Source organism: Amblyomma americanum, chromosome 1, assembly GCF_052857255.1.
Source record: "Amblyomma americanum isolate KBUSLIRL-KWMA chromosome 1, ASM5285725v1, whole genome shotgun sequence".
In the NCBI taxonomy this organism is placed as follows: Eukaryota; Metazoa; Arthropoda; class Arachnida; order Ixodida; family Ixodidae; genus Amblyomma; species Amblyomma americanum.
In genome coordinates this window covers 431891621-431916720 of record NC_135497.1, presented here as the reverse complement: position 1 = coordinate 431916720, position 25100 = coordinate 431891621, and the positions used below count along the sequence as shown (strand labels likewise).

At 44.4% G+C, this 25100-nt stretch overlaps 1 protein-coding gene across 1 annotated transcript in view; it reads left to right on the top strand.

Annotated features, from left to right (window-relative positions):
• Positions 1 to 23803, top strand: part of LOC144103903 (condensin-2 complex subunit G2-like) — a 151344-nt gene extending 127541 nt beyond the window's left edge. Inside the window, exon 22 of the mRNA XM_077636619.1 lies at positions 23307 to 23803. Within this exon, the coding sequence (XP_077492745.1) occupies positions 23307 to 23659 (353 nt within the window). The 3' untranslated portion in view covers positions 23660 to 23803. The remainder of the gene's footprint in view (positions 1 to 23306) is intronic.
• The last annotated feature ends 1297 nt before the right edge of the window (positions 23804 to 25100 follow it).

The window sequence follows — 25100 nt, the reverse complement described above, 5'->3', positions numbered from 1 at the left end:
TTGGTTTCAGTTTTGTATTTTTATTTTCTAGGGAGAGGAAGCGACGCGAAAAAAATCTGATTGAACATGCCAGTCGCCAATCATATGGTGTCCAATTTGCCACGTGCTACTCAGAGATGAAAGGATACACTGAGCCCACTTGTCAGTTCTTATACTGTCTTATTTTTGAGAGCTGTAGTTGTGAGTTAGAGAACTACGTGGAATTGTTGCATTTATTTTCTTTGCTAGACCCTGAAGAGCCGTATGCTAAATGCAGACATTGGTGAGTGGTGACATCACGGGTCCTGAGCATCCGCAGGGACATCCCCTCAAGGGGCTGATGATGAGAAATGGTCACCACGGACCTGAGCACCCGCGCCTAGCCATGCGTGGCATCGCCGTGTGCGGGGAAAACGGGATCCTTGTGGTTGAGCCGATGTCAAGTGTTTGGACCTTTCAGGCCCCTTGGCGGAGGCAACACAGCACTTTGACCTCAGCTTCCTGTAGACGGCACCTCTGGCCTGATCTGACCGGGGGAAATCGGCAGCCGCCTTTTCCTATCATCGCCCCCTATCTTTCACTTTCCTATCTGTTTATTACAACCCTCCTGTCTCCTCTCCTCTTCTCGGTTTTTCACTTTCCTTAGGCGGCTAGGCTTAGCCTTGTGCGGCCAACAACCCTTAGTTGCGTCCTATTTGCGTCCACAAAGCATTAGCTGCGTGCACAATGCATTCCGGCACCAGCCAAGGCCACTTGCATCGAGCCTATGGCAGGGCTATCTGCGCCCCAGGCAGGAAAAGCGAAAGCTTCCCTGCCATTGCCAAAGAAGGGAGCGCCGGTCCATGGGTCGGCATCCCGCAAGACATCCTCCTACCGAGGGTAGCGGTCCTCCAGCACTCCTGGTGAGGTGATAGATGTAACTCTCAGTCCGCCTGCTTTTCAGTGGTGCAACAGGTCTTTTGATCGAAAAAAAGACAGGGTTCTTATAACGGACCTTGAAAAGTAATACATCTTATATTCCATTCATACCCAATACGCAAAGATGATTTGTTTGTGGTTCACCTCCCGACTTCTGGATCAGTGGAACTGTAGAGAGCTGTTAAAGAATTACAGTGACATAACATATATTCCAGGGTCAATGTTGCCTCTAGCCTTTTGTGTTCATGCGACCAATCTTGGTCCGCAACATGTATATACTTTAAAACTTATAAAGCTTTTCGACGCGATCGCGAGCAGGCAAATAGACAGAGGAGGCGTTGCAATTGTCATTCAAAGCGGCCTCCCTGCTCAAGAAATTAAACATAAGACAAACCTTGGGGTGGTTGCGGTTAGCATCTTCAGCTACAAAACGATAACGATACGTTCTCTGTATCTTCCCCCTGCACATAAAATTAACAATCAAAGGTATAGAAGGCCTAATCGAAGAACTGCTGGAGCAATATCTGGTAGTTGACGATTTTAACGGTAACTTCTCGTTTTGGGGAACTGAATGCTGTGATTCTAGGGCCACACAATCACAGATTTTATCCTCTCAAATAATGTCTCTCTTTTAAATATGGGAAAAGCCACACATTGGTACCCAAGCTCAAAAAAGAAGAGCTGCCTTGATCTAGCATTCGCATCACCATCTCTCTTTAACGATTTTAGGTGCGATGTTTTAAATGATGCCCTGGGAAGTGATCACTTACCTACTCTCATCAGGTTCTCATCGTCTATTCCAGTCAACATCACAGGGCCGCGGCGCTGGAAAAAAATCCTCGCTGACAGGACTGTCTTTACAAGAAGTGCCAATCTAGAAAAACTTTTTCGTGAATATTTCAGCATAAATTAAATTAATAAAAGGTTTACCTCATGCATAATATCGGCCACAACACTCACTATACCACAAACAACAAGATTCATACAGAAGAAACACAAAGTATCGTGGACACAGGATTCGCCATTGGCAAAAAAACAGCAAAACAAAGCTTGAGGCGCCCTCCGTCGGTACCGCACTGCAGTGAGCTTACTTACCTGTAAGAGTGCCAGGGCCAGAATGCGGTACGTGCGCCGAAGAGCAGAGAAAACTTCCGGGCAGAAATATTTGTCCTCAATTAACAGTCCGATACCTTCAAAGAAAATGTGGGAAAATGTTTGTAAAATAACTGGTGACCATACTCCCTTCGCACTTCCGCTGTTAACACCCACTACACAAACATCTGCAGAAGTCCAAGCCAATATATTGGGCGAGCATTTTGCTGAAGTCTCAAGGTCATCCAACTACACACACACACACATTCCAGAAACACAAAGCACTACCAGAAAAACTTACTTTCATTTGAGGCAGGCATGCATGAGGACTACAACCAGCCCATCACACTGCAGGAAATAAATAGGGTATTATCCTCTGGTAAAGAACAGCACCCAGGCCCAATGTTCATTACGAAATGCTTGCCTATCTCTCTGAGGCTGCCTTAGAAGCATTGGTCAAATGCTTTAATAAAATATGGACAAGTGGGATAATGCCTGAGCAGTGAAAGAAAGCAGTCATAGTACCTTTTAGAAACCCGAGAAGCCACCAACAAGTCCTAGCAGTGACAGGCTAATAGTATCACCAGTTGCATTGCGAAATCTTTCGAAAGTGTAATAAACATTAGAATCACCCTCTTACTTGAATCTCGGCAGCTATTAGATGTACATCAATATGGATTAATAAAAGCATGATTTGACCACTGATCACCTAGTCCGCCTAGGAAACACCGTCCGGGAGGCGTTCATCCACTAGAAGCACTTTATTGGGGTCTTCTTCAACTTGAAGGCCTATGACATGAAATTTAAGTTTGGCATTCTTCGTGACTTAGCAGAGCTAGGTATCCGCGTTAGGTTGCTGAGCTGCTTGAACGACTTCCTTGCAAACCGCACGTTCTGAGTCCGCCTGGGTACGACTCTGTCCGTGACATTCACCCAAGGGAACTGCGTTCCCAAAAGGTGCATTCTAAGCACAACACTATTCGTAGTAAAAATGAATTCCATAGCTAAAGTAATACCCATGTACATAATATATTCAGATTGTGTATTAACAACATTAAAAGCGCAATATTAACCTTCAAAAGAAAGCATCCCAAGCTCTCAAGTTATTAAATGTGCTATCGAGAAACCGGGGAGAGGGGGGGGGGTGTCCGATAGAGCATGCCTATTAAAGACCTATTGCTCTCTGGTGCACTCCAAACTGGACTAAGGGTGCGTAGTATATCGCTCAGCAAGGGAATACTACTTGGAACGATTGGACACTGTTCATAATCTTGGTCTGCGCCGATGTACTAGAGCATATATAACATCCCCGGTAAAGAGTCTTTTACGTTGAAGCTAATGATCCCGCACTAGAGTATCGAAGAGTCGCACTTACATGCACATACGCCCTTAAATCACGTTCTCTTCCTAGCATCTCTGCCATCCCGTTGTCACGAAGTGCCCATCTAAAAGGTTATTGAACAAGAAACCACATTTCCTCAGACCACTAATACTGCGCTTTAAAGGTAAATGCAAATAGTTAGGAATATTAGATGCCCTATTGAATATTGTACAAATATATTAATATTTGCAACCATCGTACGGCCTCCCTTCAGTGTTCGACTTCACATTGACACATTTACATAAAGAGGAAATGCCATATGAGCACATATTACAAGAATTATTTGCACTACAAGAAAAAATATGACACCTAGATCAATATTACGCTGATGTCTCAAAAAGAGTTTTATATTGGATGCGCAGTAATTCAATGAGAAAAGGAAACAAATTACGACTACCACAGTATGTACCGGCTTTTACTGCCCAGTGTCATCCCCCTTTCTAGCCGTAGAACAAATAGTAAAATAAAACAAAAATAACGTAATTTAAACCAATTCCTTGAGTTTGGTCCAAACACTGCACTCTAGAAATGCTGCTGAACCGAAAATAGGAAACATCATACATTACATAGTAAAAATCACACAACAAAAACATTTTGCTGGGTCCCTAGCCACGTTGGAATTGTGGGTAATGAGAGAGCAGATGCATGCGCAGCACAAGCCCGAATTAATGAAATCTTAAACAGATATTGTTTGAAATTTTTTCACAGTAAACTCATAAATAAGTGGCAGGCTACATGGGAAGAACAGGCAAATACCGCATTTGCACGATTTACGTCGACTCAATGCAAGTCGACCCCCCACATCACATTTCTGAAAAAAAACACGAAGGACGTTTGCACTCGGCCGTTAATAATAGAACGCTGTAGCATTATCCAGCTCCCTCCACTTATCTTTAACTGCTACCGGCTGCCGCGTATGGACGCGCCCGCAGGAACAATCCGAAACGAACATGTATCAGTAACTGGACTAGTCGTCCAGACTTGAACCATCGTCCTCCCTAGCGCTGCCATCATGATCGCTGCTGCGGTCCCACAGCTCGTCCTTCTAACATCGTCGTATAGCGAAATCCCGCACTTCGCAAACAGCCAAATCAAGAGATCGCGTGAGAGAGCTGAAAATTTTGCCTCGCTGCAGCTGCCACACCTGTATCACCCGTTGAAAACGTCGAACTTGCGGCCAAGCGCGCATATCGTTTCTTCGGCGCAAATAATGACAGCCATGTTGAATGTAGCCGTGAACGAACGCCGGTCGCTGACTGTACCCGGAGCAGAAATGATGAATCACGATGCACTATATTAAAAACTTGTGAAACGTAGCCTGCACTAGTCAAATGCGTCAGCGCCAAAAAGAAACTCCGCGGGAGCGGCGTCGGCTCCTCCGTCGGCTACCGACACTCCCAGGCGCCGCTGCGGTTCCGAGTGGTGGTGCCGCCGCGATTGGAACAGCGGCCCTTCCATCAGCTATCGACGCTTCCTTGAGCTCCGAGTGCGCGGTTGAAAGAAAAGAAAAAAAATTGGATGACGCCTTTTAAGAATATAACGCGAATGCGTTATCCGGCCGCCGCCGTTTGTCAGCAGACGCAATCTGCGGCCACGTGTGGAGAGTGAATAATAATTGGTTTTTTTGGGGAAGGAAATGGTGCAGTATCTTTCTCATATATCGTTGGAAACGTGAACCGCGCCGTATGGGAAGGAATAAGGGAGGGAGTGAAAGAAGAAAGGAAGAAATAGGTGCCGTAGTGGAGGGCTGCGGAACAATTTCTACTACCTGGGGATCTTTAACGTGCACTGACATTGCACAGCACACGGGCGCCTTAGCGTTTTTCCTCCATAAAAACGCAGCCGCCGCGGTCGGGTTCGAACCCGGGAACTCCGGATCAGTAGTCGAGCACCCTAACCACTGAGCCAACGCGGCGGGTTGTAGAGAGTGGGCTGGTGCTGGTTTGCTGCTTATCGACTGACACCATGCGCCGCCTACGCGGGATGGGGATGACGGTTCTGCCCGTTGACATAGCAGCTGCTCAAGGCCAGCACCAAGAGCGATCCCAGCCAACCGAATTATATCCAGTGGATGTTCATTAATTATCCTCCTTAAGATATGAGATGTCCATATGATGTTCAAAAATGCTCATTTTACGCCCCTATAATGTCCATGCAGTCTCCATTTTTGTCGTAGTAGACGTCCATATACTCATATCATGCACATATGCGATGATTCTTAGACATTGAGAGGTTGTTCACCAGATATTCAGCCAATATATTTTGAGGTTGGGGCTGGATGCTGTGCCATTTATTTTGTGCGGTGTACAGCTTACAACAAAACAAATATGAAGCAAGGTACGACAGAGAGATACAAAGCCAAAACCAGCAGTCGCTCAATACACAGGATGCTTCCATCTTTTGTACATGATTTGGGAATAATATTTCAAATAACAAATGCAGTATTGGTAAATAAGGCACTCGGCTGTATTCAATGCAATTGCATAAACATGTCATAAAGATATATCATTTTTCTGGTATGCATGTTACCTGAAATGTCATTTCTAGTTCGTGCAAGAACGAACATTCATGAATAGTGAAGTCATTAGTTCGCGCTTTCTGTGACTTTGTGATCATTCATCATATGCTAATATGGCAAAATGACAACGCACAAAATAAACAAGATTATTCAAACAGCTGCAGTTCTCGTTTCTTTAGAATATTCCATCTCGTGGCTGTGCATGGGAAAGGAATATGCAGAGGCACAGGCTTCGAGTACAGAAGAACATCAAGGATTACAATCACTTGTTTTGCCCTTCGCCGTATTTTTATTTATTATAGATAACTCAAGGGCCCTTGAGGGCTTTACATGAGGGGTGCATTAATGATCCGCACGAGGCGAATTTAACGTTGTTGACGGCGGAACTTATCGCTGATCCATCAGAGCAACTGTGGTCAAGACCCTTTTCCCAAGCATCTCACCCAGAAGAGCCGAGCAGCAGGCCGGGGGAAATCTTGTACCCATTAAATACCGGTGGGTACCCGGTGGCACTGGGGATCGAAACCAGCACCTCCCGAATGCGAGGCGGATGCTCTACCACAAGGCCACCGCTTCGGTAAAAAAAGGGCCACAAAATGGTCTTCTACCGCACGAGGCGGATTTAACGTTGTTGACGGCGGAACTTATCGCTGATCCATAAGAGCAACTGTGGTCAAGACCCTTTTCTCAAGCATCTCACCCAGAAGAGCCGAGCGCCAGGCCGGGAGAAATCTTGTACCCATTAAAAACCGGTGGGTACCTGGCGGCACTGGGGATCGAACTGAGCACCTCCCGAATGCGAGGCGGATGCTCTACCACAAGGCCACCGCTTCGGTGCAAGTAGCATTAATGATCAGCGTCTCTTCCTGTCTATTCTTTTACTCTCCAGGTCCTAGGAGGCATATGAAAAAAAAGTCCATTGTGTTCGACAGTAGTGATGACACAGCTGGAAATATGGAAAAAAACGGGTGCACAAGAATATATAAAAGATAATGTTTCACCCAAGTGGCTTAGTATCTTTACGGAGAAGTAATGAGGAAAAAAGCATGCGATAGAAGCCAAGTACACAAACGTGCATCCACCATAACCACCTTTCATCCACCTTTACTAGCCTTACCAGAGGTAAGACTAAGTCCAGAGAGAGGTTTTACAGTACAAAGGTCACATGAAATAGCCTGAGTGCTCAACATAAAAAAAACCCAAGCCTCAGCAAACAAACACAAGGACAACAGGCAAGAGTTTCAAGTATATATATGCAACCATACTTTTGCAATGAGATTAAAAGAAGTTAGAATGTGCAGAGCTGTAGTGATTAATGTTGGTTGGCAATTAAAGTCGGATAAAACTCAAGGATGAAGTGGCAAATGCCTCTCAAAGCAGGATCTCCATCCACTAGCTTCAACAGATTCTCATGACATGAGTGTCACTCCCCTTGCGCCAGCTAGTGTAACGTCGTAGATGAATAAGGATTAACCACTGTGTCATGATAATCGATCCACGCATTTGGAGGTAGACCTCGCCTGTTCCATTAAAGTCCTTCTACTCCTCCTCCACGCCTTTCGATGCAGTAACACCTGTCCCTTCGTTCTTAAGCTGTCTCAAAAAATACTGCAGCGGGACAGTGGTGCCACTCACGTAATGCTTTCAGAAGGATTGAGCATGCATATATTACCATATTTGGTGAGGTATGCTGACTTCATGAGGGTGGTTGGTGCATGCAGATATAAGGTAGCAGGTGTGACTAAATGGGATCAGTGTCAGTTGGAGTCTATTGAAAAAGACAGAAGACACCTTATCTTAGGCATGTAGCATCGCACAATTTACACACACATATTTTGTGTTTGTTTTTCTGCGCTGCTACTATGCCTTAGACAAGTAACCAACTCGCCCAAGAGCTCATTTTACTGAAGACACCTTATGGCAAAGAGTGAGGGGATGTTTGGTGTTTTCATGTCTATGCTGTTTGCAGTATGCTAAGTAGGCAGGTTGTAATGCATTGAACAAGTGTGCACATTCTTGCGGAATTTTATAAGGAGGCCAGCCATGGTTCATATAGTTCAAAGATGTCGTAGGTTAAGCCATACATAGTTAGGTTTTTCAGTTTCATTAGTAAAGTTGTGTAATAAATGCATCAACATTCAACTAGATTTTCGTGTTATTTAGTCAATATTAGACTCCCATGAACTTTGGTTAATAGTTGTAATATCCATGCCAAAGTAGCCGCCGCGGTGGCTGAGTGGTTACGGCGCTCGGCTGCTGGCCCGAAAGACGCGGGTTCGATCCCGGCCGCGGCGGTCGAATTTCGATGGAGGCGAAGTTCTAGAGGCCCGTGTGCTCTGCGATGTCAGTGCACATCAAAGAACCCCAGGTGGTCGAAATTTCCGTAGCCCTTCACTACGGCGTCCCTCATAGCCTGAGTCGCTTTGGGACGTTAAACCCTCCATAAACCAAACCAAACCATGCCAAAGTACTTGTATGCTAGAGAGAAGTCAAGGTCACTATTTTTTAAAACTAATAGGGAGAGAGTGACTGGTTATGAAAAATGCTCAAATTTAAAAAGTAGAGCTCCGAACTCTAGAGAAAACATGACACAGTGTTATGATGCAGTGTGACAATTCCGAAGTGATGCAGTGTGACAATTCTCAGAACAATTAGCAGCAAAAAATAACAGAACTGGAAACTGCACTGAATGAACTGGTATTGCATGTCAGAAAGAATAAACATGGTAAGGCACATTCTTGACCCATGCCTGAAAGGGCGGGAGCACCATGGGAGTTCGTTGCATTAACAGTCATATGTTGTGTAGTTAAAAAGGAAGTCTGTGATTCTGTAGAAAACGAAGTAGTCAATGTTGAGGTGCCTTAGTTTTATTATAGACAGCTGGAGCGTAACAGTGAGAAATCCCTTGAAGACAACTAAAAAGAAAGCTCTTTCAAAACTCAGAAGCTAAAATTGTATGTTAATCATTGCTAAACATTAGAAATTGTGTTTCATTAAAGCATTCGCGGAATTGAAGTTGGGATGAGCAGGAAAATAGGTTTAACCGAAGCGAGTGAATGGGGCTAGTGAAAAGTGATCACTTTAATTTTTTGGATGTTATGTGAGGAAGAAAGATGTGGCAGTAGTTGGTAATAAGCGTATATTTATTGAAGAACTAGAAAAAATATTGGATGAAAGCTATTTGCTTTCCATAGTTAATGACTACAATAACTAGCTAAAAATGAAGTACGAAAGGCAGTTTCATACCGGCTGTTTTTCTTCATGGCGCAGAATGCATCTAGTGAGTGGCAAGATGCATGGGACTACCGCTTCTCTGAACATGTTCTCTGAAATATCTGAAAAATAAGAGCAAACAGAAATGGTCACGTCCAGCTGCATTTTACAACCTTTGTCCGTAAAGTTTCAAGACTGATATATTTTCTTCTCTAGAAATGATTCACCAAAACAAATGTTGGTGCTTATGTGTAGCGCCATCTTTTGGGGCTAACCTGAGCTATTTAAGTTAATTGCTGTGGGAGCCGCTAGATGGCACATGTAAAAAATACGTTGTCACTAGTCGTCTGCGCATTCTACTGTGAGTGAATGTGGAGAGAGGGACGTCCAGCTCGAACAGAGTGTATACATAATATTCTGTGTGAAGCTTGAGAAGACAGCCACACAGACGTATGAACTCCTTATGAATGCGTATGGCAAAGAGACATAATCGCGGGCGCGAGTTTTCGAGTGGAACAAGAGGTTCATTGCGGGAAGAACGTCGGTTGAAGACGACACAAGGCAGGGGGTCCTTAAACCTCACGGAATGAAAACAATGTGGATCGAATCAGGGAAATCGTAAAGCAAGACCGCACCATTACTGTCATCATGCTATCAGAAGCTCTCGACATTACTAAGACATGTCACCAAATTTTGCGTGACAACTTCGGGAAACGAAAGCTGAATGCAACACTTGTGCTGCGGTCTCTCACACAAGACCAGAAGTACACGCGGGCGTCAGTGAGCGCTGATTTGCTTTCCGAGGCAGAGAAGGATGCTGCATTAGTCGACAGCATCATTGCTGAAGACCAAACATGGTGTTTCCAAACGATCCTCAGAAAAAGGGGCAGTGCGCCGAATGGCGGTCCAAAAGCTCTCCGGCGTCGAGAAAGGTGTGGAGAGTGAAGAACAAAACAAAGACGATGCTGATAGATTTTTTTCGATGCCAGAGCTGTCATACACCACGAGTTCGTCACACAAGGGCAGAGCGTGAATCATAAGTGTAGCGGCAGTATCATGATCAGCAGTGCTGCGCCGCCTCAGGGGAGAGAGTCAACACGACGTGGAGATAATTCCCGCGTTCTGAATGATGCGCCGAAGGTCGAACACAGCCTCCACTTGCGCGATCCACATGGCAGGATTCTGAGGCCAAAAGGACGGCAGCTGAACGTGTATGTTGGCGATATCCTCTGCAGCTCGTGTATGAGCCGGGACCTGGGGCCTGGGCGCCGCAACCATGGCGGCGTTATCCGCGTCCATCACGCCCGGGTTCACAAAACTGTAGAGGACAGAGACTTAGTCCTCTACAAATTTACGGAGCGCGACGCGGACGAAGCGAACAGGCCAGGAACGAGGAATCAACTGCTTTTATTCTACGCCGCACGTCGCCTCACGTAAACAGCCCGAGCGCATGCCACGAGCCGAGGCGGCGCAGCACTTTTGATGATTATAGTACCGCTACAAGGAGTTTTTTATCCGCGTGCGCCAACATATGCGTGATGCACTGCGACGCCATCGCCCTGACTTATGGGCATCTGGACCATGGAGCCTTCTCCACGAAAACGCAAGGCCGCACACCGCTCTCAGCGTGACAAAATTTCTCGCGAAGCACAACATTACTGTGCTTTCCCAGCCGCCATACTCGCGTGACCTTACCCCACGCGATTTTTTCCTGTTTTGTCGTGTGAAAACAGCCCTAGAAGGTCGCTGGATGGGGAGCGCGGAGGCCATTCAAGACGCCCCGACAAAGGAACTGAAAAAAAGTTTCAAGACCTCAAGAAGCGTTGGAAGCTGTGTATAGACTGCAAGGAAGACCCAAATGATTTCAATGTTACACGCATTTTTTAATGAGCTCGGTCTCGGAGCTTTACGGACAAAAGTTGTACGAGGTTTACAACCAGCAGCTCTCATTATATAACTAAGATGTAAACACTTGCTGGGGAACACAAACAGCAGTGAGAATGTTCACAGCAGAACTTTCATTCTGCACACTGTATTAAAATAGAAAATTTCAGGAAACGTTGTAAATGTCGCAAGCTGAAAGACGAGCGTACTATTTAATAGCCAATTATTGTGAAATGTGCTAGTGAAATAAAATGGAATTTCAAGAACTGAGAACCTACCAAATTCACACAAAAGTTCATAAGCACAAAAATGAAAAAAAAAACAATGCCGGGTCCAAAAAAAGAAGATTTAGACACATGAACTTGACGAAACAAAGGCAAATAAGTGCTTGTACTCTGAATATCTACTATCTTATATCTGAGTCCAATAGTTCCCTCAAAATGCAGAGGATATCAGTACATAGACATTGGATGTTAGGACCATTTGTGGATATGCTCTGCATAATCATGGCTTACTGGAATGAGACGGAGCCACGAAGTAAAAATGCCACCAGGCTGTAGCATGCCAGATATCTCGTTTGTCTGGCCTTTATTTATGCTGTGATGCTTGGGTTTCGGTATTAAGGAAACTGTAACCCTTTGTAGTAAGGCTCAAAGCATGCCAGACGGCTGGAATATGCAGCGGAAGGTGTGCCAACAAAGTGCAGGCTATTCCAACAATTGTTACAAGGGTCAGCTAACTGCCACTTTGCCTTACAACTGGCACTACAGTCCCATGCGTGCAGACTGCTATATAGAGGCAGAGAACTGGCACAGAGCACAGACATTCCTGTGCCACTACTTCGGGGACAAATCAAGCCACAATAACTAAACACCACAGATTTTAAAGCCATGTCTGCTCTCCATGAAGCGATAAACCGGATGGTGAAATAGCTGCATGAAAAGTGCATAACGCCACAATCAAAGACTAATACTTTGTTTGACAGTACAATGCCACAAAACTCTTCATTATTGCTGTTATCTAGTAAACCATCAGTACTTCCAGCAATGAGGGCTCAGGAATGTGTACAACATGCACAACAAGCTTGCGGACACAACGAAGAAAATGTGAGCACGCGAAGGAAAAAATAAAAACGTGCGAAGAAACGCTGAATTTCCAAATTCATCGCGTCCGATGCGGCAGAGCTGGTAGTGGCTCTAGCAACGCGCCTAATGACGATTCCCATGGCCGCTAGGCTGCCCAAATTCAATAGGGTTCTAATTATTTCTCTAGTTTTGAAATCTCGTCGCTTGTGGCTCTTGGTCTAACTTGAGCAATTTCTTCAAATAATCGTACCTTACATGCATTCGCACGCAAAAAATAAAATGAAATCACGTAATAGTCTACTGTTTGAAATAATTCGTGCCTGAAAATGTAAGACTGTGAAAGCAGAAATTATTGAGATTCAAAGGTAACATAATTTAAATATGTTCATGCTTTCAAAAATAAATATATCTGCTTCTTGTAAGTTATCACAGTTCCAGAACTTTCAGTGTGCTGAAAGAAAATCCTCCATCTTTGAATATCCTCTGAATATCCACTGATATCTGAATCCAATAGTCCTCAACATGCAGAGGATATCGATACATGAACATTGGGCATTAAGACCATTTGTAGATATCCTCTGCATATTCATGGCTTACTGGGATGGAACAGACAAACAGCAAAAATCCAACCACGCTGTAGCATGCCTGATAATTTGTTTGTCTGGCCTTTATTTATGGTGCGATGCATTGGTTTCAATTTTAAGTCGACCCCCCACTTCAGATTTTCAAATGTTTAAAGTTAGACACACACTCGTGTATATACGATTGCAAACTACATTCTATAAACCCCATTTTAAGAGAATGAAAATCATTTAGACATCGAGAACATTTTACCGAAGTTATTTTATGCTGGCCATGCATTGCACGCACACCTTGTTTACAGCTTCCTTCACACAAACAAACCTTTCTGCGAAATGTGTGGCGATGGACTTACAGTAAACCACATTTTAATTTCATGTACAAAATTTGAGTAACTAAGGAAAAACAGTTTAAATCATTCTACAATGAACACATCCAATTACCGCCGATGTTGCTGTTATGTGATCGAGCGCTGGTTGATTTTTTAAGTATTTTTAAGCTTCTCAGAGAAGCCAATGTGTTAAACAAACTCTAGGTAAAAAAAGTTCACCTTTCACAAAAGCTCTAACCTTATCTTTGGCGCATCATAGCCTTAGTTGCTTTTGCGCCTTTAAAATCAATATAAGTTTAGATTGCAAGACTTCGTCGCAGAGAACCGGGACATCAGTGCGTGCTTGCACGTGCTTCATTTTATCATTCACTTATTTTGTATTGTGCTTGATGTGTAATGCAATTGGTTTTATTTGGTGCTTTAGGGTCTGTGGAACTTACTGGCAAGATATTACACCAAATTCGCGACCAGTATCTTGGTAGGATGATGTCAAGGTTTAGGCCACCTTTTTGGTGCCGTAGGTCATTGGGCCGACGTTTTGAACCTGCTTCCAAAAATTAGCTGGCGGTCCTGGACAAGTTACACCATCTAGTTCAATTTTATAATACCATCTCTGGTTTCATTTTTGTTTTGTTTTTTAATTTTCGAACGCGATGAGGCAACATGAAAAATGAAACTGACCGGATAGTCCACCGGTCAGCGATCATAGCGTCTGTCGCGCCACATGCTGCTTGAAGGCATTTGCATTCGGCAGTAGCAGCAGTAGCACATCGCCGACGCTTGTCTTGGAAGGCGCTTGACGCTTTTCTTCCACTTCGCAGTTTTACGGCTGGGCCATCCACCTTGGCTGGGCCTCCGTTCAAGTTCAACCTTTGGCGCATGGCTCCACTGCGGCTGCGCTGCATCTGAAGAATTTTCTGCTGACAACGACGCACGGTTTCGAAGAATGCGGACCGTATCTCCTCGTATCATCCGGGAAACCTAGCCTGCTCCCATTGGCCCCAGCAACCACGTTCGAACTACCGAGGTTTCTTCGGCGATACTGGGAATCATTGCTCCGCATTTGCATTCGGCAGTAGCAGCAGTAGCACATCGCCGACGCTTGTCTTGGAAGGCGCTTGACGCTTTTCTTCCACTTCGCAGTTTTACGGCTGGGCCTCCGTTCAAGTTCAACATTTGGCGCATGGCTCCACTGCGGCTGCGCTGCATCTGAAGAATTTCCTGCTGACAACGACGCACGGTTTCGAAGATTGCGGACCGTATCTCCTCGTATCATCCGGGAAACCTAGCCTGCTCCCATTGGCCCCAGCAACCACGTTCGAACTACCGAGGTTTCTTCGGCGATACTGGGAATCATTGCTCCGCATTTGCATTCGGCAGTAGCAGCAGTAGCACATCGCCGACGCTTGTCTTGGAAGGCGCTTGACGCTTTTCTTCCACTTCGCAGTTTTACGGCTGGGCCTCCGTTCAAGTTCAACCTTTGGCGCATGGCTCCACTGCGGCTGCGCTGCATCTGAAGAATTTCCTGCTGACAACGACGCACGGTTTCGAAGATTGCGGACCGTATCTCCTCGTATCATCCGGGAAACCTAGCCTGCTCCCATTGGCCCCAGCAACCACGTTCGAACTACCGAGGTTTCTTCGGCGATACTGGGAATCATTGCTCCGCATTTGCATTCGGCAGTAGCAGCAGTAGCACATCGCCGACGCTTGTCTTGGGAGGCGCTTGACGCTTTTCTTCCACTTCACAGGTTGGTGGCTTTGCTTCCTTTATTTTTTTTCTATTGCATCGTCTGCTGCTGCTGCTGCTGCTGCCGGGTGATGTTGCTTAGTGATAGCCATGCCTAATCATACGGCTCAAGAAGAGCCTGACCCTTGTCTTTCCTGCCATGCTGTTATCCCACCCGATGCCCCAATTGTAACCTGTGTAGCGTGCGAATTCAACTACCATGTTGGAAAAGCATGTTCAGGTCTAACAGCCAGAAGCTACAAAAGCAAAAAGGCCAATAGCAGCATTGCGCAGTGGAAATGTCGGACATGTGTAGTGGCGTCAGAGCGCACTTCTCGACCGTCCAGCGATCAATGCCGCTCACGTGGCTCCTCCTCTACGCATAGCTGTTCAAATAACGAACAGCAGCAGCTCTCTCAACAGGCACTAATGGGCATCGTGACAGATATGCAAAAAAAGCTATGCCTTCTGATGCCTTTAGTTGAGGCTATGAATGCACTTCCCGAGTTAAAGCAAATAGTGACTGATGTACAAGTGTCTGTCCAACACATGTCGGATAAGTATGATGAAGTGCTACAGCGCCTAACCAAGCAGGACCGTGAACTAACAGACATTAAGGAGCGTATTACAGCAGTGAAAGACTCCGTCAGTGCGAAGGAGATTTCCGATTTAAAGGATCAAGTTAACGAACTTGAACAGTATGGTAGACGGCAGAATCTCAAGGTTCATGGGGTCAAATGGGAAGAAAATGAAAACCTTTTACCTAAAATCAATGCGTTGGCCGCTTCCCTTGGCCTTCGTTCGCTTGTTGAAGACGACATTGATGGCATTCACCGTCTTTCCACAAGAAAAGGTCGAAAGGCTCCCATTCTAGTGCGGTTCGTTTCTCGAAAAACAAAAGAGAACTGGAAGAGCAATAATAAGCAACTGGTTGACAGTGAATCAGAAGTCCGCTTCTACGATAACCTTACCAGTCGAAACAAGCATCTTTTGTGGCTGGCACGCACAAGGGCACAGCAGATGGGTTACTGCTTCACATGGCAAAAGAATGGAAAGGTGATGGTCCGCAAGGGCCCAGGTGAACCAATTCTGCGGATTTCGTGTGAGGCAGATCTGTGTAATATCAAGGAAACTAAGCAGGCTGAAAGTGATGATTCGGAGGCGTGAGCGTCCATCAACTTAGTTTTTTTTTCTTTATCTTTTCTAGCAGTATGGATTACGAAGCATCTTCACAAAACCGCAGTTACTACGCGATACATGAATTTAACGATACAGTAATGGGATTACCTTCTCATTCAAATAAGCCTCTTTCTATGTTTTGGTTAAACTCACAAAGTCTTCGAAACAAAGGAGATGCCGTTGGCGCTTATCTGAACTTACTTCACCATAAATTTGATGTTCTAGCATTTACAGAAACCTGGTTCACTGATTCCTCTGACGTTGCTCAATTTGAAGACTATTCTCATGTGTCTTTGTTCAGAGACAACAAAAAAGGGGGCGGTGTCTCTCTGTATTTTCGTGATAGCGTATCACACGCCTCCCTAGAGTCGTTTTCCGTTGTTGATTGAGATTTTGAGGTACTTGTTGCCGAATCTTGTGGTGTTATTATAATTCTTGTTTATAGACCCCCGTCTGGTAAAGTTGAACGGTTTTTTTTCCTACCTTGACAGTGTACTTCACTCGTTTACAGGACATAGCCAATCTGTTGTCGTGCTGGGTAATTTTAACATAGATATATTGACTGAGAATGCAGTTTCTAAGAGTTTTATTGGTATGATGTCTTCCTACAGCTGTGCAAATGTTATAAACCTGCCAACAAGAATTACCACAAGTACCAGAACTGCTCTCGATTTATGTTTCACTGATTTCTTACCAAATGATGTACAGTCGGGTGTGATGACCTGCGATGTTAGCGACCATCTTTCCTTTTTTGTCTTTTTGCCCCATTCGAGGAAAAGTTTTTCTAATAGCGCTGCTAACACTTTCTATCAGAAAGTTAATGACGAAACTATAAATTGCTTTCGACGCATGATTTCAGCGGTGGACTGGTCACTCGTTTTTAATGAAGAAGATCCTAGTCGCTGTTACGATGTCTTTGAAAAAAAATTTCAAGATGCCTATTATGAAGCCTTTCCTCTAGTCCGCCGCTCTAGGTACAAAAAGTCTAAGAAACCGTGCGTTACGACAGAGCTGTACAAAAGAATAAGGCAAAAATACAATCTCTTTGCTGATTTTTTGTAGCACAAGGACATCAATATACTAAACTTGCATAAAGCTGTAAGGAATAAGCTCAACACTGATCTAAAAACCGCAAAACAGGAATATTACGCAAAAGCGTTCGCTAATAAACTTGCCCCTAATCAGATATGGAGGTCATACAACAATTTAGTATCAAAACGAACCGAGCCAACTCCAGTAGAGATTGTGGTAGATGGCGTTCCACTCAGAGGTCGTCCCTTATCAGACATGTTTAACGAACACTTCCTGACGGTTGGTGAAAATCAGTCTGCGCAAACAACATGCACTGATCCAATGTCATATCTTAAAGGCATACCAAAGCCTTCGATATTTCTTTCCCCAACAACTACAGCCGAAATCTCTTCGTATATAATACGTCCAAAAAATAACTGCTCCGTTGGAGCTGATAACACCAAGGGTGAGGTAGTGAAAGCCGTATCTGATATTATCGCACCTTTGTTGTCCCATATATGCAACCAAATGCTCAAAGAAGGCAGGTTTCCAGATAAATTAAAGATAGCAAGAGTTTGTGTGGTACATAAGCAGGAAGCTATAATGATCCTAACAATTATCGCCCAATATCCGTTTTACCGGTATTCTCAAAAATTGCTGAACAAGTCATCAATACCCGCCTTCGTACTTCATTAAGACCGGAGCTATTGCGAAAGAACAATATGGCTTTCAGAAAGGGAAATCTACGGAAAAAGTTTTACTTCACATAAAGGATAAAATAATTAACAATATAGAAAACAAAATTTTTACACTTAGACTATTCTTAGACTTTAGAAAAGCCTTCGACTCGGTCTGTCACAAAATTTTAATGCGCAAATTACAATTCTATGGGATACGAGGTTCCGCACTTAATTTTATTCAGAGCTACTTATCATCCAGAGTACAATTCACTATGATTAACGACATACCTTCAAGCCACGGCCTTATACGCATTGGTGTGCCACAGGGCTCAATACTGGGTCCTATTCTATTCCTAGTTCACATAAATGACATTGTTAATATTCTTCCTTCCTCCGAAACAGTTTTATACGCTGACGACACAAATATTTTCTTTCATGACGCGAGTTTAAAAGCAATAGAATGTAGAGCTAATCTCTGGTTAGAAAACCTTACATTATGGTTGAGGGCCAACAGGTTAGAACTAAACATCACGAAGACGAAGTATGTAATATTTAGAGCTAAAAATAAAGTCATAGATAATGAGACAATGATATTATACAATTCGAATGTTTTACAACGAGTACAGTCAATAAAATTTCTTGGAGTTAAATTTAATGAACACCTGTTGTGGACTGACGATATTAATTAAGAAAAAAAATTTCGCGATCAGTGGGCCTTCTAAATAAATTTAGACTTCTATTGCCAGTATGGCTCAAAAAGCAACTTCATTTCAGTTTAATTCATTCACATCTTCACTATTGTTTACTGATATGGGGAGACTCAACACAGACTAATTTAAATGTTTTGTTTTTACTACAAAAAAGGCCATACGAGCAATTGCTAATCTAGGCTACTTGGATAGCACTAACTCGTAGTGGAACAGCTTGGGGTTACTGACAATTTTTCAATTAAAAACTCTTCGGCTAGCACTTGAAACATATAACAGATTTCATCTTGAAACTAATTTTTGTGCAACACCAGAACTACCGCAAACCTCATATCCCCTTCGACACATGACAATAGGAGCACCAAAATCAAGAACAAATTACGGATTCCAAACGATTAGATATCAGATGACTACCTTTTTGAATGAAAACAGAAATTTTCATGACCTCCTCCATCAATGCAGAACTCAAAAAATATACAAGAGAAAAGTGATTGCACTGTTGACTACATGACTAACCGGTACATCCTGTGACATATTATAAATTGATAACAGTCAACATGATTGTATATATTTTTTTCCTTTTTATAATTCCCTGTAACCCAACAGCACGCATCTTAACAACTTCGAAGATACCTTAACATTTTTGTACAGTTTTTCCTTTGTTTTTCTTTTAACATGCCAGCAAGTGTAATGGCGACCGCTACATTTATTGTATTTGTTTATTTTGTGTGTGTATGTGCCGAGTGCAGTTTGCTTACCCCCAGGGAGGAAGGCCCTCGTCAGGCACCACGCCTTTTGGCCTCCTTCCTGAAGTGTATGAGACACACTTCAAATAAATACTTTTCAAACAAACTACAGTGAGCACTTCTTTTAGAGCAGCAGTGCTGAGCTACACAGCCACTTGGAATGGTTGCACTTCCGTTCGGAACGCAAGACTGTATCAGAGGCCCGTGACTTAAGCGCATGTTCGCGCGTGTTTCGTTTTGCCATTCACAATGTATATTATTAACTGCCGATTGATTTTTAAATGATAAGGGTAATTTATTTTGTGCTTTAGGATCTTTGCAACATATTGTCAAGATATTTTACCAAATGCGCCAGCAGATTTTTGATTATGTTGTCAAAGAAGGCCAAGACCCTTTTCACCAATAGAACGAGTTCATTGCCAACCGAAAAAAAACGAAAAAGACAGGAACTGCAAGCTCTGCTTTAAAAAACCAGCAGAACTAAAAAAGTGTAATCTGCAGCACTGCCCACATATAACGCCCCTTCATGTCCTCACACGAGTGCTTTCTCTATTGGCACATGATTCATTTTGTGTAATTTTAAAGACCACCGAAAGGGCAGTGTATTATGTAAGCAGCTTGAAATCACAATGATAGCTGAGAACATGTGCGATGTCTTGTATATTTTAATTTTTGTAATCGATTCTGGCTCAGTGCAGCTGCTTATTATTGTTTTGCTTGTAGTCTTTTTTGTGTTACCAGCATATTTAACCAATAAATTTTCTATAAGATTCCCACACACAGCACTGGGTTTTATTTTTGTTCGGAAGTATAATCAATAAATTACAGTTTGGTTTTTTTACAATGCATAGTGCATTTAGCACTTCTTGAAAAAATTTTTCTATTTTAAAACACTCAAATTGGTCATTTTTCGCGGTGAAGGAAGAGTAAAGGAAGGGAAAGAAATGCTTTTATTTGCTACTTGGTTGAAAGGGAGTAGTGGGCGGGTATGTGATATGGACACTAGTAGCCTGCTGTCGTGCAAAAGTGCCACGATTTCTTGCAGCTTGTGTCACAACTTGTAATGAACAGCATGGCTGTTGACACTGTTTGCACAATCTTAGTGGGTCAGCTACCACACAAATGAAGTTTTGCAAACATTACTATTAGCACGCTTATAATAAACTGCACAACTAAAACTAAAAATTTTAACTTTAATCCAACGTTTCGAAACCGACTCGGCTCCTTCATCAGGGGTTACTGAGGGCAGTAGCTAAGCGTCTTTAAGTATAGAGGGGAAGAGGGGGGTGAAAGGAACGACAACTGTGACGCGAAAGGCGCGGAGGAAGGGGAAGGGGGTTTAGGCTGTTAGTCACGCTGGCACACTGCAGAGAGTTGGTGACGCGACTTTTTTGCGTTGAGTTGAAGAGCGAAGTCCCTGGGCATATACTGGGGGCAGGTCTCCTTTTGTGCGGTTGATATTGTTCGGGGTGGTTTGGATATGCCAGGATTCCAGAAAGAGCCTTTTGTGGTAATTTGTTTCGGTTCCGAGGATGCAGGTTTCTTCGAAGTTGATTCTATGGTCGGAGTCCTCGGAATGCTCGGCTACTGAAGTGCGTACTCTTGCGAATTTGCGGACGTCGTTTTTATGTTGCCGAATTCTTTCTTTGAAATTTTTGGTTTCGCCGATGTAGCTTGCGTCGCTGTCGGCGCATGGAATTTTGTAGACAATGCCTTGTGCTCTTTCTCTCGGCGGCCGGTCTTTGGGAACAGGTAGGCAAAGCGCAACAGTGTTTGCGGGCTTGTGCGCAACCTGGAGACCCGATTTTTTCAAGATTTGGGCGATGGTCTCGCTGACACCCCCGACATTATGTAAAGTAACGTATTTTGGTTGTGGCGTTGGTCTGTGTGCGTTGATTTTGTGAGGAATATTGTGTTTTTCACGTCGAATTGTTTTTTTGAATAAAGTCTTTTGGGTAGCCGTTCATGATGAGTTCTTTTAATATCGTGCGTTGTCATTTTCTTCTCTCAAGTTCTGTGCTGCAGTTTGTGTCAACTCTTCTGAACAGCGCCTTCACCACTGATGCTTTATGGACTGTCGGGTGGTTCGAAGAGAAGTAGAGATACCTGCCTGAGTTGGTTGGTTTGCGGTATACGGAGAATTGAAGGGTATTGTGGTTTTGGGACACGAGGACATCCAAAAACGGCAGGGAGTTTTCTTGTTCCACCTCTAGCGTAAACTGAATGTCAGGTTCTACGGAGTTTAAATGACGAAGGAAATTTTGAGATCTTTTGATGACGGCGAAGCAGTCGTCGACATACCTGACGAAAATCTTTGGTTTCGGGTGGAATGAGTTGAGGGCTCGTTGTTCGATATGTTCCATGGTTAATGTGGCCATGACGACAGAGATGGATGCTCCCATTGGTGTTCCTTTAACTTGTCGGAAAAATTCCCCGTATGACGAGAAGTATGTGTTCGATAGGCACAACTCCAGCATGTGGCACACATCATTTACACTCAGCGGAGTTCGTGCGCCGAGTGTGTCGTCGCGTTGTAGGGCTTCTCGGGTAGCGGTCACCGCAAGCTTCACGGGGATGTTTGAAAAGGGACACCACGTCGAAGGAGAAAAGGCATTCGTCGCCCTCAAAGGTGGCTTGGGACACCAGTTCGATGAATTCACTGGAATGACGGATGTGGGTCGCTGTTTTTCCTGCGATTGGGGATATGAGTTTGTGAAGGTATTGTGACAACGAGCGAATAGGGGAACACCGAAAGTCGACAATCGGGCGCAAAGGGATCCCCGGTTTGTGGACTTATGCAGGCAGTATAATGCTGGAGCCGATACGTTGGTGCTCAATAACTGAAGGTAGAGGTTTCGGAAGGTGGGGTGTTTTTGGAATACTTCTTTCAATGTTTTCTTGAGCCTTGCTTGAGTAGTGGTTGTGGCGTCGTTCTTCAATTTTTCATATTCTTGACTGCTGAGTAAGGTGGATATTTTCTCTTCGTAGTCCCGTCTGTCCAGAACGACTGTTGTGTTGCCCTTCTCCGCTGGGAGGATCACTATGTTGGTGTCTTAAGGTTTTGCAGGGCTTGCCTTTCATCCGGTGTTAGGTTTGATTCTTTTCGGTGGGCTTGCACTGAATTAAATACACCTATTGTTTTGAGCCTGACCTGTTCTCGTACAGCAGGTTCCAGTTGCCGGATACCGACTTCAAGCGCAGATACGATTGCTGGAAGGGGGGGGGGGGGGGGGGGGGGGGGTCTGTTCACCTGGAGGTTGAATTTGTGTCCTTTGGCTAGGATTGACGTTTCGGCAGTTGTGAGCTTCCTTGAGGAGAAGTTCGCGACCAGGTCAGAATGGTCCGGTGGGGTTGTTCGGGCCGGCGTTGAAATCTCTACAACTTCTCTGTTTGCTTGGTGCGGTGTTTGTCGGCTCCGAATGATGCGGTTTCTTTGGCAAATGCCTCGATAGACGTCACTAGGTTGGGCAACTTGTGCTCGAGTTGTCGGCGGGAAAAGAAGGCGTCGATTTCTTTCTTCCTAATCACGCTACGGCACTCATGTATTCGTGCCGTGTACGCTGCACTGTATCATAGGGCACCAATGGGCGGTGTTGCGTTATTCACGTGTGTTTCAGCAAATATTCGACCCTTTTTCTCGTGTAAGGGAATGATATCTCTTAGGAAAACGAATTGAGTAAAATGGTAGTTTTATATCTGCTTTATTAAGAGAAGGATGTGCCTCTGTGCTGGTAGCATCTATCTCTAACCCAATTGATGGGAGAAGCCTTGTGATGTACATGGTACTTCGTATGTAAGTCAGATGGACATTTTCTCATCGTCTGTGATGCAACAACACTGCCAAGCTACTTCACATTGACACTTTTTGGTATAATGTACTGGCTGACACTAGGACTTATTTCTATGTGTTACATATCAAGCTAAAAAGCACCATTATGTGTTACAGAATTGTGTACAGTTCAGTGACAAAATTTTCAACTTGATGTAGTCTTGTTATTTTCCTTCCGGCATAAATTCTTTGTTTTTTGCTATCCATTATCAGTGTACCGGCAGAATGTAAATGTATAGCATAAGTTAAGAAAGCAGTGGTGCTAACAGATTTATGGCATTAGTGCGATTTTCTGTGCACTTGTGGCGCTGGCATTGGACAAACTCTCAGTGGAAAAATAGATTGGTAACTTTCTGCAACTATGATGATTGCCGGATACTTTATTTGCTACTCTGTTGTCAAGGTGTGGCATGAAATAATCCCAGTTTTGTTTTTCATGCTGCAGAGGAGGACCAATTGAAGACTCCCATTGCCCTTATACCTCCAGTTGTGAAGGAGTTCATGCCAATCTTTGCAAAAACCAAGAAGCAGAGCGCCATTATTTCTGCCCTCGTAGAAAAGGTTTGCTGTGAAGTCACTGCTGACAAGTGCTTCAGTCCTGAATCCCAGAGTGGTCGTTCAACTGCGATGGACACTGCAGTTGTATCAGCGAGTGCATTTCCCAGTACTGACAAGAACTCGGGTCATGCATCCCTCAAGACTTCGAGTGCTTCCAGAATGGACATGGCAGTTGCATCAGACAGGGGATCCCCCACTTCAGTCCCTCTTCCTTGCACAGCATATGCATATGGATTGTGATGTGTATGCCGCTATTTATGCTTTGATTTAAATTTTCAGGTCTATTTTTTTAGTGTAACCTGACTGCAGTATTCGGTTCTTGTACAAGGTGTTGAAGAGGTAAACTGTTTTGATCATAATCTTCTCATCAAAATATTAGCAGTCCTACAGACAAGAGATTATTTGCAACAATTTTAATACTGATCTGTTATCAAAATTTTAGCAGTCCAGTGGATAGGAGACTGTTTGTTCTTGCCAAAAATAAAGGCGATCTGACTAACGTATGGTTGTGAGCCTTTGTAATGTTCGTTGTCATACCTGAGGCAACAACACATTCGTCTAGAATGATAGCCGTACACTACTGTTTCTACGATGTTCTAGATTATCATAGATGATGTTGGTGTAAGCAACCGTGGTAGCTCAGTGGTTAAGGTGCTCGTCTACTGAGGTGGAGTACCTGGGTTCGAACCCGACCGCGGCAACATCGCTTGGATGGAGGCGAAACGCAAAGGCGTCCTTGTGCAGTGCCATGACAGTGCACATTGCAGATCTTTAGGTTGTGGAAATTATTTCGGAGCCCTCCACTACGCAACCTCTTCCTTCCTTTCTTTTGTAGCGGGAGCAACACAAGGCTACGAGTCGAGCATTTCGTGGTACAGGCGAGACGTCAGTTGTGCGCATGCGCTACCATGGTACGTGCGGGAGGTAAGTTGTACGCATGCGCCGTTACCATGGCTACCAGAGAGGAGTAGTAGGTGCGCCGCGCATTTCGTCGTTTGCCTCCCTCCTTTATCATTTCATTTACGTCTCGATATGTGAAACGCCGAGATATGTGAAACGGTTACTGTGCTTTGCGCGCCCGCGGCGCCATCTGGCATGACGTCACACCGCGCGGCTCGCAGCCGCCGCTGTTTGGCATGACGTCACACCCCGTTCATCACCCGAACCGCGCGTCGTCGCATGCGCATTATTGCATATAAAAAGTAGATACGTAATCGGCGGCTGTATCGCAACGCTTGATATGGATGCACAGGAGAGTCCAGCCTTTGCTTAACGGTGGTATAGACAGGAGAACAATAACTCTTCCGATCTTGAGATTCTCGCCTGGCATTTGGCTACTCAACAAAGAGAGAATAAGCGTCAGAAAACGAGGAGAGCAGCGGAGACGCCCGAACGTAGAGAGGACCGCCTTGCCAAATGGGGACGCCAGACTGCCGAGTGTAATAGACGCCAGAAAGCTGCCAAGATGGAGGATTTGGAAGGCGTCAGTCAACGGCAACCAACCGAAGAGAATACGAATGCCCGTCGTGTGAATGATCACACCATTCGTGTTTCTGAAAGTGCATCTGCGACCTGAAAATTTCAAGCGGACATGCCTCTCATTGCTAAATATACAGTGCCGACAAGCAGCTCAGCCAGGTAAACGTACCTCCCGCTACGTATACCCTGGCATAGCGGAGCT